At 42.1% G+C, this 11,918-nt stretch overlaps 2 protein-coding genes across 9 annotated transcripts in view; both read right to left on the bottom strand.

Moving 5' to 3' along the window:
- Positions 1-1,098: 1,098 nt before the first annotated feature.
- On the bottom strand, positions 1,099-9,037 carry slc31a1 (solute carrier family 31 member 1). 8 transcript variants are annotated; one of them, XM_034546595.1, is made up of 9 exons: positions 8,486-8,880; positions 7,035-8,122; positions 6,418-6,586; positions 6,105-6,135; positions 4,128-4,282; positions 3,925-3,994; positions 3,651-3,819; positions 3,384-3,464; positions 1,099-2,744 (listed from the first exon to the last, which is right to left on the bottom strand). In XM_034546595.1, exons 5-9 carry the CDS (start codon positions 4,278-4,280, stop codon positions 2,543-2,545), a joined length of 675 nt encoding a protein of 224 aa, XP_034402486.1. In that variant the 5' UTR covers positions 4,281-4,282; positions 6,105-6,135; positions 6,418-6,586; positions 7,035-8,122; positions 8,486-8,880; the 3' UTR covers positions 1,099-2,542. The 8 variants fall into 8 exon arrangements, with proteins under 8 accessions (XP_034402486.1, XP_034402485.1, XP_034402488.1 ...); XM_034546594.1 differs by lacking the exons at positions 7,035-8,122; positions 8,486-8,880 and adding an exon at positions 8,887-9,037; XM_034546597.1 differs by lacking the exons at positions 7,035-8,122; positions 8,486-8,880 and adding an exon at positions 8,887-9,037 and having other exon boundaries at positions 6,418-6,533.
- An 851-nt stretch (positions 9,038-9,888) lies between these two features.
- atp6v1g1 (ATPase H+ transporting V1 subunit G1) overlaps positions 9,889-11,918 on the bottom strand; it is a 2,266-nt gene continuing 236 nt past the window's right edge. Inside the window, exons 2-3 of the mRNA XM_034547575.1 lie at positions 11,123-11,223; positions 9,889-10,654 (exon numbers count right to left, since the gene is read on the bottom strand). Coding sequence (XP_034403466.1) covers positions 10,481-10,654; positions 11,123-11,223 — 275 coding nt within the window. The 3' untranslated portion in view covers positions 9,889-10,480. The remainder of the gene's footprint in view (positions 10,655-11,122; positions 11,224-11,918) is intronic.

Genomic DNA, 11,918 nt, shown 5'->3' with positions numbered 1-11,918 from the left:
TACCACAAGTAAAAGTACTCATAATGCAGAAGCCAGTTTATATAAATGTATATAATTTAATTAGAATTATTAAACATTAATGTGTTTATCACTTTTTTAAATGCACCTAAAAATGTACCTGGTCCTGACCCAGTCTCAGGTTAGTCCTGATCCGCTAACTGACCTCAGTTTAGTCCACAGTGGACAGACCCAGATCCGGCTTCACCTGCAGCCTTGGACCTGCAGTCGGAGCTCCGGATGGAGGAGGAGAGCTCAGCTCCCGGCAGCAGCAGAGTCTCCTCCTCTCTGGTAGCCGACACCACGCTGCTGGATACCCAGGACGTAATGCTGGTCCTGTGGGAAGGGGGGCATGGGAGAACCAGAACCAAGACTGAGAGGAGCAGACTGTCAGACCTGCTGCAGAACCAACACTACCACTTTAGTCCACAGGGAGCGCCAGAACCAACACTACCACTTTAGTCCACAGGGGGCGCCAGAACCAACACTACCACTTTAGTCCACTGGGGGCGCCAGAACCAACACTACCACTTTAGTCTACAGTGGGCGCCAGAACCAACACTACCACTTTAGTCCACAGGGGGCGCCAGAACCAACACTACCACTTTAGTCCACAGGGAGCGCCAGAACCAACACTACCACTTTAGTCCACTGGGGGCGCCAGAACCAACACTACCACTTTAGTCTACAGTGGGCGCCAGAACCAACACTACCACTTTAGTCCACAGGGGACGCCAGAACCAACACTACCACTTTAGTCCACAGGGAGCGCCAGAACCAACACTACCACTTTAGTCCACAGGGGGCGCCAGAACCAACACTACCACTTTAGTCCACAGGGAGCGCCAGAACCAACACTACCACTTTAGTCCACAGGGAGCGCCTGTTTAATTCATTAAAACAACTGAAATATGTTGAGTTCAAGCAGAAACAGAATATTCTGATTATTGGGTATGAATGTTGCATTTCATTCATTTTCAGAAAAAAATATATGTTTGTGATTGGTTTTATATAAAATAATAAATAACAGTACATCTTTAAATAAATCCTGAAACTCAGATTTGAGGTTAATTTGCTTCATACAGAAGAGATGACGACGAGTTTCTTTATAAACTTTATTATATGTTTTTTTTTACAATAATTCCAGCATTTGTGACAATTAAAACATATTTCAGACACTTTATATTCTGACAGATTCCTTCACAAACAGTTTTAATCGGATATCCCAACTTCAACAACATCAACAGATTCACAGGAGAGATTCAACCCTGAAGCTGACGGGACGTCTAACAACACTTTGCTGCACGGACAAACACACACTGAAAGGTATGCCGACACTTTCGTTTTTTTTTTAATTTTAGGTTTGAGTAAAAATCCAGTAACTTCCCTCTGTCCCTGCAACCTGATTGGTCCAGTAAGTAAACTCCGCCCACCTGTCAGTGTGAATCGATAAAAATAAGAAAAAATATTCCCAATAAATCACAACGACGTCTCTAGAGGTCAAATTCAGCCGGAAAGAAAAGTTAAAAGTTAGGAACCTTTATTTTTGGTCTTTCCTCCCTAATCGTGGTTTTGTTCTCGCTGAACTTCGACCTCCGCTCAAGAAACTACAAAAGTAAAGAGCCTACAAGTTGTCCTGAAACTAGCAGAGCCTCCACGTGAACAGGCATGTTGAACAGCAGCACCGAGAGATCGAACACTGGCCTCCAGTCCGTTTGACAGCAGGACGTCTGTCGGCCACTTTAAGGCAACAGGTGTCGGGTTTCAGGCCGACAGACAAAAACGGCGAGAAAAACACAAAATGTTTTTTTAGAAAAATTGATTTGACTCGTTTCATACTTAAAATCAAAGAATGTTTGTTTAAAAAACGGCTCGCCGACCAACAGGAATTCTCAAAAAAGAAAATGGATACCTAGTTTTTTGAAAATGGAATTCTTAAAATATATACTGATCAATTTGGCTCATTATTTAGTGAAGGTGTTTTTGATTGAACTGCAACAAAAATCTAAAATGTTATTTTTAATAATTTCATTTAACTAATAAAAATGTAAATGAAAACTTTTGTAAACCTCTATTCGCTAATAAATTATACTAAAAATAAATGTTTAAATACTGTTTCCTTGACTGATGGCTAACAATGCTAACATCACAAGTGTAGCTACATATGATAACATTTTGGCTAACAGCAGCTAGCGCTAATCTGCCTGTTTCATGGCATCAAAATGGAAATAAAAGACAGTAAGACGTGATTTGGCCAATCAGAACCTTCTGAGGTGATCCGAGCCGTGATTGGATCGGCTCGTCCACCAGCTGGAGTTCAGAGAAAGAAAAAAACCTGACAAAAAGTGCTTGTCGGATTAATAAATCGCTAACTACAGATGTTAGTGTGCAAGTTAACCTACCGGGTAACGTTTGTGATTTAGTGTCTCATTTTCCACGCTAACGTTCTAGTTAGCTAACGTAAAGTGAAAGTGTTTGTTAGCGTCTTAGCGATTGTGATGAGCAGAAATCAAACGTCCCGATTGGATGCTAACTACTACGTTAGCTAATGACAATGCTCGGTGATGTCGACGACCACCGCCTTCCGCCAGCTGAACAGGAAGTAGCCCATGCCGGCGCCGGCTGCCACGGCGATACACAGGTAGGCGTTGTAGGTCATGAAGACGAGCATCAGGAAGTAGCTGACGACCACCTGAATGATGTGCAACAGGGTCTGCAGGAAGTGGGCGGGGCTTATCATCCGCTGCCTGAGAAGACGAAACGAGGGGTTAGCTTTACCGTTAGCATCACTGTTTTAGATAATGTTGCTATTAACATGTTTGTTAGTGTGTTAGCATTAGCATGCATGCACTTTAGTTCATTTTAATATTGGCATTATAGCTATTAACACAAATACAGTACAGTTTTATGTTAAACTGAATATAGCTAACTTAGTATTAGTTGCTGTGTTAGCATTGCAAGATGTCAACAAGCTGTTAGCTTTAAAACTCCCCCATCTTAAACACCTGATATAGCTCCACACCACTGTTAGCTTCAGCAAAACATTATATATTGTGTAGTGTAGCATCATTGCTAATGCACCATGTTAGCATTACTGTCCACATTATCTCTCTACATATGTTTAATATTTTGTTTGTGTGACAATTAATGTTAGCATTTCTATTAGCTTGAGGGTTAAGTCACCAGGCCTCAACACACTGGAGTTCCTGTGAAAATCTACCTGTGCCGGAGGTATTGAGATGCTCCGATCAGAATCTGCTGATACTCATTAATCATGCATCCTCAAAATGGATCAAATCATCTGTTTTAGTCTCATCAGAGCATCTCAAACAGCAGATAAAGAACCAGGACAGAGACCAGAACCGGGACCTGAACTCTACAGTTACCTGATAAAGTTTCGTGAGAGGCGGGACTTTAGTCCAACAGAACGCTCCGCCTCCTCCAAACACTGATCGTCAATCACTGAGCTGACAGTGAACACATGACATTTACATCACATGACTGTGATTTCTGTTACTGTCACACGCCGTCAACACGCTGCCAACATGCCGCCAACACGCTGCCAACATGCCGCCAACACGCCGCCAACCTGTGACCACTTCCTGTGACCACTTCCTGTTGTGTATCTATTGTTGCTAGCGTTAGCCACCTACCCGACTGTCTTGTGCGTCTCCATCAGCACCGTGCCATCAGCCCCCGGCAGAGGCATGGAGTTGTAGCGGACGTTGACCTGACTGCGACGCAGCAGCGTCTCACGACCCATCTTCAACCCCTCGTACAGCACGGCCAATAGGAAGACACCAATACACGCCCCGAACATCTCTGATTGGACGAGGGGAAAAGAGGGGAGGAGTAAATGTTGATCAAAAAAAAATTATTATAAAAAATGTAAATAAATATATAAATAGGAATAAAATAAAAAAGTACCTCCAGGTGAGTTGATGAGCAGGCCGGTGAACAGCAGCTCCACGTTGTAGCCGAAGTAGAAGGTCATCACCTGGTCAACGGCAACCGAGACGTTAGCTTCACACTATATGGAGCTATCGTATTAGCATGCTAGCATCACCTGTCGGCGTTAGCACTATAATGCTACTGTGATATTAGCATGGCGTAGCATGTGAACCACTCACCATCCCCCCGTGTCCCTCTCCTCCAACTACTCCACCTCCGTGGTCGTGTCCGCTAGTGGTGGGCGGAGACACGGTGTGATGGTGGTCCATGGTGCTGTGGTCCATGGCGCTGTGGTCCATGGCGCTGTGGTTCATGTGGTTCATGTGGTCCATGGCTGCAAGAAACAGGCTCATCAATTTAAATCGATATGTTTTAGAACAGCAGTTCCCATGATGCTTTGGGGGCGGGGATGGAAACGGGAAATATGTTGCTGCCATGGAGGGAATTCACTGTCTTCATCCCTTTAATCTCTGTATTGGATTCAGAGGTAAAGTTACTGGAGCTACAGGTGCAACACAGAACTCACAGCACATGAAACACTTTGACTTAAACTCCTGGGAGGAAATCTTCATCTCTGACGTTATACATAGAAACCACAGAAAAGTCCCGTTTCGCTCCGGTCTCACAGAAGCCCGGAGGTCTGAACACCGAGGAGCAAAACCACCGAGTTCATAGACACAACTTGATTAACCGCCGAGCTCATAAAACCAGAACTCAGGAGACGCTCTTTGTATAAAAGGCTTAAAAGCAGCTGCACTCTGGCGTGTTTGACTGGATGCAGGAACGCAACGTTAAAAATCGTTTCCTACCTGAAAGAGATGTCGACTCCAGCGGAGAGACAGACGGAATGAACGCCGGTGACATCACCGAGCAGACCGCTGTAATCCGATTGGCTCTCTGGGCCCCGAGGCTACAGGAGGCAGAGCGAGCCAATCGGAGCGCTCCGAGGAGTGGCCAATTAGATCAGGGCAACATTAACGAGAAGGTCAGCCGTCACTTACTTCATGGTTTTTTCCGTTTAGATGAATCAGCATCACTTTGAGTTAAAGTATAAATGTAACTCTCTCTCTCTTTACAGTTTCTTGCTGTCTTTAATTTTCACGAGAACCGAAAACATATTAAAACATGGAGGATATGTAGTACTTATTATAAATATTATAGACCTGTTTACTTAAAGTTCACAATAACAACAACAGAAACCAGACGATTTTTTGACTTGACAACAAACACTTGAAGCAAACGTTTGTTTTCAGCTTTATTAATGCGTTACTTTAAAATGTTCATTAAAAGAATAAGTGTGAACGGAAAAATGTCTTTTGACCACAACAACAACAACAAGGGACTTTGGCTGAAATGTATAATATAGTAAATGTGAGAGTCATTCATAGACTAAAACTAAAATAATTAAAATAGTTTTCTTTCACTAAAATGAGAATAAAAGTCAAGACTTCAAGTCAAATACAACTTTAAAGTAAATATGATGAAACAAAAACAGCAGCCGATGAAACCAACAGTTGTATCTGATCGACTTCCTCTCCGGACCTTTCTCTTCTAATTATCTATCATTTGAATAGTGTGTTTATATGAATAAATAATTACTATAACAAAGTTAAAGTATTTGCAGTGTATGTAGATCTAAATCTATAATCTGTAGTTATAATCAAACAAAGTCATCTGTTAATATGGATCATAACCTCATCAGAGATCTAAAAGTTATATTTTCTCTTTTAATCTGAGTTTTATAACCCGTTTGCACAGCAGATATGAGCACGAGGGGTCAAAGTTCAAGGTCCTGATCAAGCGGTTTCATGAAACAATAAATTCTTTGTTCGCTGCAGAACTGAAAGAAGAAAACAAGAACGATTGTTTTTATATCTGAAGCTATATTGAATAAATAAAAGGCGTGCCGCACTAATTTAAAGTTTTTCCCAGAAACCTGGAACCGGCTCAGCAGAATGCCGATCAAAAGATCATTAACTGTCTGCAGTGAACTCCATCGCGATTGGTTCATCATTTAAAACGTTATCGACATCTTTCAAAGTCCGTCCGTCTCTAAACGGCAGCTTTCTCTCCCTGCACTCTGATTGGCTGATTTCAGTTCAGGTGAAGCTCGGTTAAATAATAATAATCCTGAAACAGGAAGTAGAATCTCTTACCTGGAGAGCGGAGTGCGAGCACAGAGACCGTCTGCAAGAGAGGAAGAGAGGACAGCATTTAACGGCCAATACAAACTGATAACAGGCCAATCAGGCGCCGGCATGCTTCCCAGACAGCCAATCAGCTCCCACGCTGACCCCCAATCAGTTGGGAGGAGTCTCCCTGACAGCCAATGAAAACAGAGAATGAACCCTCACCGGGGATCAGTTTATAGGGCGCAAGCTGCTCCTGTTCAGCAGGTCTCAGCTCAGATTTTATTAACGTAACGTTTAAACCAGTTTGAGAGACACTCCGAGGACCAGGAACCCTCACCTGGTTCAGGTAAATGTAACCAGACCAGGTGGAGGTCTCTGGAGGTCGTTGATGGTGGCGTAGCTCTGTGAGGCCACACAGTCCCTGAGGGTCTTCGGTGGAGGATGTGGTGGTGCCTGAGGGGGATCCAATCAGTCCTAGATCCCATCAGTCCTGGATTGCATCAGTCCTAGATCACATCAGTCTGTGTCTGTAAACAATTACCTTCCTGCAGCTGTTGACCTCTGACCTTTGACCCCCAAGTCAAACAGTCAGTTCATCACAGTCGGTCTTAATTTAATCCACGGTAATGTTATTTAATCTTAAATAAATTTAAAAAGTGAGAAACTGTTTCCCGAAAAGAATAAAAACTAATTTTAAATGTTTTAAACTATTTTATTGTGAAGATTTAAATCACAGACTCCTGATTGGTCGAGCAGTTTCCTCCAGCAGCCAATAAGATCTCGTGTTCAGAAGTTTATATTTATATCTGTTCTGGTTTACTAACATTATTATAGAAAGCATCTATTATTTGCTAAATGATATAACTACATTATACATATATAGAATTATTATAAATCGATTGATCTCGTAACCCGATTGACATTCTCATCGGCCAATCAGAGAGCAGCACTGACCCCTGGGCAACGTGTCCGACCTTTGACCTCCATGGCAGTCAGGTCTTCGTCACTGATTGACTCCGAGCTGAACTTTGCTCACCGTCCTGGGGTTGGTGAACAGGAAGTGATGTCACGCGTCTCCCATTCAGACTGCAGGTCACCGGGTGCGTTTCCTCACAACGGGGAGCAAGGAAACCATGCGAGGAGAGAGGAAACACGTCCTTTCCTGATCACAGCTGGATCAGCTGATCAGTGTACCAATACTTGTAAAAGACCCAGTATTCAGTGTACTAATACTAGTAAAGACTCAGTTATCAGTGTACTAAAACAGACCAAGTATTCAGTGTAATAACACTAGTAAATACCCAGTATTCAGTGTAATAACACTAGTAAAGACCCAGTAATAATCAGTGTACTTATATTTATAAGTACACTGGTTATTACTGGTTATTTACTACTAGTAAATACTGAGTATTCAGTGTACTTATACTAATAAAGACCCAGTAATATTCAGTGTATTTATACTACTAAAGACCCAGTATTCAGTGTACTTATACTAAGACACAGACGAGACCCACTTCAGAACCAGAACCCTGACCAGACCAGACCGGCTTCTGAACCAGAACCCTGACCAGACGAGACCGGCTTCTGAACCAGAACCCTGACCTGAACCAGTTTAGCGCCCGTATCCGAGGTCTAGTGACCGAACGAGGAAGCAGGAACCTGAGCAGGTTGCCGTGGATACATAAACATGTTTCACGGGGCTTCCTGGTCTCCGAGGAGGAGAACCTGTTGAGGACAGAAGCGACCATTGTTTTACGAGAAAACCTCACCGATCTGCTTCACACGGGCGTGTAAAAATATGTTTTTTTAATACACGAGGAAACAAAAACAGACAAAATGTTTTCCTTCCCCGTGACGCCGAATCACATCCACCAATCACAGGAAGAGTCCTCTTCTCCACGAGCGTGAAGAACCAGGTCCTAAAAAAAAGGTGAAGTCTATGACCCCAACTGACCCCAGACCAGCTTGGTTCCCTCAGTCGCCACAAACCAGACTCACCACCGAGCTCCGGTCCTGATGCTTTTACTGGCATCAAGTTCAACCTGTGCAGAAGATGAGGATGATGTGTGGATTGTGATCGTAACCTCCATGTTTTATTATGATGATGCAGACCTCAGATCACCTTTAAATAAACCATATACTGTTTAGTTAGTGTCTCTGATCTTTTATGAATAGACTCATTCTTTTTTTGTTGGCACTTTGGATGCCTTTATGTCTGGAATGTGTTTAATGAACATGTGACATGAGTTCATCCGTGTTCTCTCACACAGACTTCATTGTTCTTCATTGTTCTCTACCGGTTCTCCTCCTTCGTCCTTATGTAAACTAAATGTCATTCATGATTTTAAAAAAAACAGGCCCGTTGCATCCTTTCCCTTGATGAGCAGTCACCTGCGTTCCCTCACCTGTACATCGTCGCATCCACCAATCACGGTTTAGTTTAGTCGAACCGGATCCCCTTTGAAAAACCTCTCCATTTAACACCGGCGCGACACACGGGAGGCGGCGGCGGAGATTACGGTGAACCGGGTCGTAAAAGGGGATGCTTTGAGGGAACGGGGACCCTGGAGGTGAAGTGAGTACAGCCGGGTGTAGAGCAACACCCGTTCGGTTCCGGCAGTCACAGGTTCGAACCTCGCCCGAGCCTGTTTTTGACTCAGGGCACGACCATCTTAAACGGTGCCTTTTCTCTACGGAGTCCCGTACAGTAGCAGACCGGGTGGGGGGGGGTGCGTTCGTGTGCAGCAGCAACAGAGGTCAGAGTTATACACACAATAACACACAGATAAAGGGGTCGCGAGCTCACCTGGGAGGCTTCTGGGGGTTCTTCCGCTCCGAAACGCGACACTAAATAAATACAAAACAAAAACCGAAGAAGAAGAAAGTGGTTCGTCTCTTCAACTTCTCCTCTTCGCCGTCTGCTTGTCCGCACGTCGTTTCCGTTACCCCCCTTGCGTCATGACGTCTTTACGCAGGGGGGCGGAGCTCAGAGGAGGCGGGGGATAGAAGTTCGGACTGCCAGTTTGGACCAATCGGGAGGCGGATCCTGAGATGAGAGGCGGGGCTTCTTTAGAGCCACGTAAACGTTGTTTTTCGAGTGTTTGTGGGGAAGAGTCAGGTGACCAGAATACAGGGAGAATAAGTTTTATTTGATCATAACACAAAATAAAGAGCTTTGTTTCTGTTTTGTAAACTGTTGCTTTAAAACTCTGAGAGCAACTGTATTTAAATAAGTCACTTCTAATGTACTTTATATTTATTTACTTGTATTTAATCTTTGTTGTATTTTACTTTCTTCAGTTTTAGTTGTATTTCTTTTAATGCATTTATTTACCTTACATTTATTGCTATCATGCTTTATTTTGCAGCGGTGTCAGTGTTATTTTATTTACACTTAAATTATTTTATTGTTCATATACGTTTAAATTTCTTCTGTTGTGATCTTTAATGAAACTCTGTTACAATCATTTCCTTCAGGATAAATACTTTTTTATAAGTATTATTTGTTATGCTACAGTCTTATTTTATTTTCGTTATAATATTGTAACGTAAAATATTTGAAATTATTTTTGTGACCCTTTTAGATCTCATCAAGGAAATAATAACCTACTCAAGGTCCCCTGGAACATCCTCAAGGAATCCTAGACCCCCACAAGGACCAGAGGGACCTTTAAGTACTCCTTTACAGACCAGTGGCATCTCCTCCTATAGGAGCCCCTTTAACCCCCTTAAGGACCAGTGGACTATCAGGTTCTGACAATGTCTAAATGCTGGTTTAAACAATACATTTCAGCCAATCACAGAGCAGTTTCAGCCAATCAACATTCAGTTTAATATTTTCTCATCACTTCACAAACATCAACAGGAAAACTTCAGAACGACAAGAAGTCATATGGTCACACACAGTAAACAACCAAAATAACTGTGGAAATGCATGAGTTTCACAATAAAAGCCTTCCACTTTCTCCAGCCAATCAGGGTTGAGAACAGAGACACGTTGTCAATCAGCCAGATTTCATTTATATTCATTTATCGTAATTTATATTAATATTATCTCATTTTCTTTTCAGACCTCACGGAGAAACAGTAAAGGAAGAATTTTATTTTTAGATTCAAAGAAATATATTTAAATATAAATATTTGGTAAACATCAACACAGTAACAACATTTATTAACGTCTTCGCTCGCAGCAGGAAAACCGGAGGAGACGAACTTTGCAAAACAGTCAAAATAAAAAACTTCACGTTTTGGTGGAAATTTCAGATTAATTAGTTTTGAGTAACAAAAAAATAAATGTTTGTCTGTGATTGAAGCTAAAGTCTCTAACGTCCACGGTCTCCTCCGTTTGCCCCGCCCCAGCTGCTATTGAGGCCCCGCCCCTTCTCTCACGGCCCCGCCCCTCAGCCCGCCACACGGTAGTTGATGTGAAACTCCGGCTGGATGTCGCAGACGCGGCGCAGCAGCTCGCCCAGCACCGCCTCCCGGTTGCCACGGTAACTGGCCTGGATGTGGCTCATCCGCACCACCGTGTCGCGGTCCACCTCCACCGCGCTGTTGCCGTGAGAACCGAGGGCCTGGGGGATGAAAACCGATTTTAAATATACAAATTATTTAAGGAATAATGAGAGAAGAAGTCGAGAAGAATTGGTAAAAAAAATTCAGAAACTAAAATAATTTAAATTAAGATTTAGTTTAAATTACGAGGAAACGGCAAAGAAAATATTTGGGCAAACATTTTGAAACACCTAAACACAAACAGCTGAATGAAAAGAAAAAAAAATTCACAATATTATATGAAAATACTTAATGGTTCAAATTTATTAAATGTAGTACAATAAACTATATATCAAGAGACTTAAGTCAATATATATATTTTTAATAAATATTAACTGAGAATAAGGAAGACTAAAGATTTAGTTTCTAAATTAGATTTCTAATAAACTGAGGCCGAATAATTCTGATGAAGAGAAACATTAATATTAATGTAGTCATAGTAGTATTAGTATACTAGTCGTCTATTGTAGTATTATTAGTATACGTACAGCAGCTTCTTTGGTCTTGAACTCCTTCTCTCTCTGAAGTCGATACTGTTCAATCTCGGCTTGAGCTTCTTCCTTCGCCTGCTTCAGACGACGGTTCTTACCTGCAGAGACAAAAGGACAATATATATATATATATAAATAAAATATAATATATATATATATATATATATATATATATAATATATACACGCTGGTACAAAATGAACTGTTTTATACTGAATGAGTTTCTATTATTTCTCCACTGATCAGATCTGATCTCCATTAGTTCTCTCTGACTCGGGTCACATGACGTGATCTCCATATCCCATGATGCTCAGCGGCTGACTCATTATCCACCAGCTACTGAACACACATATATAAATATACATATTTGAATGAGCAGAATAGAACAAATAAATGAGATTCAACACCATTACAGTTAATACAGACCAAATAATGTTGTTAAATGTAAAAAAGATGTTGTTCAGAGGGAGAAATAAAGTTAATAAGAAATATCTACGTGAATTATACGTGAAGTAATCTAACTTTTAATGTTTTTGCTGTTCAAGTTGACACTTTTAATTCGGCGCATATTTAATTAATCAAGCGGCTAAATATCGATATGTATTATCGATCAGGGAGGTGTACAGCAGTCCAGACTGCGCACCGACGGGGAGCCGATGTCCGAAGCGGAAGTGGAGACTTCAGTCTCGGCCTCCAGCTCCGTCGCGTTCATTTAAAACACAACAACAGAAGCGAAGCGGCTCTGAACTCGCTGCGGTTCGCTTCAACGCGGCGGAACGGCAGCGAGGCCCGC

This window comes from Cyclopterus lumpus, chromosome 12 (genome assembly GCF_009769545.1).
Source record: "Cyclopterus lumpus isolate fCycLum1 chromosome 12, fCycLum1.pri, whole genome shotgun sequence".
In the NCBI taxonomy this organism is placed as follows: Eukaryota; Metazoa; Chordata; class Actinopteri; order Perciformes; family Cyclopteridae; genus Cyclopterus; species Cyclopterus lumpus.
The sequence above is the reverse complement of the archived record's forward strand: the minus strand, read 5'-3'. Positions and strand labels throughout refer to the sequence as shown.

Bases quoted from the DNA above. Each gene is read 5' to 3' on its own strand.
- slc31a1 (XM_034546592.1), bottom strand. From the start codon at position 4,812: ATGTCACCGGCGTTCATTCCGTCTGTCTCTCCGCTGGAGTCGACATCT. The intron at 4,283-4,757 runs GTAGGAAACGAT...TGTTTCTTGCAG, and splicing joins GGAGTCGACATCTCTTTCAG to CCATGGACCACATGAACCAC. The intron at 3,995-4,127 runs GTGAGTGGTTCA...GCCGTTGACCAG, and splicing joins GAGAGGGACACGGGGGGATG to GTGATGACCTTCTACTTCGG.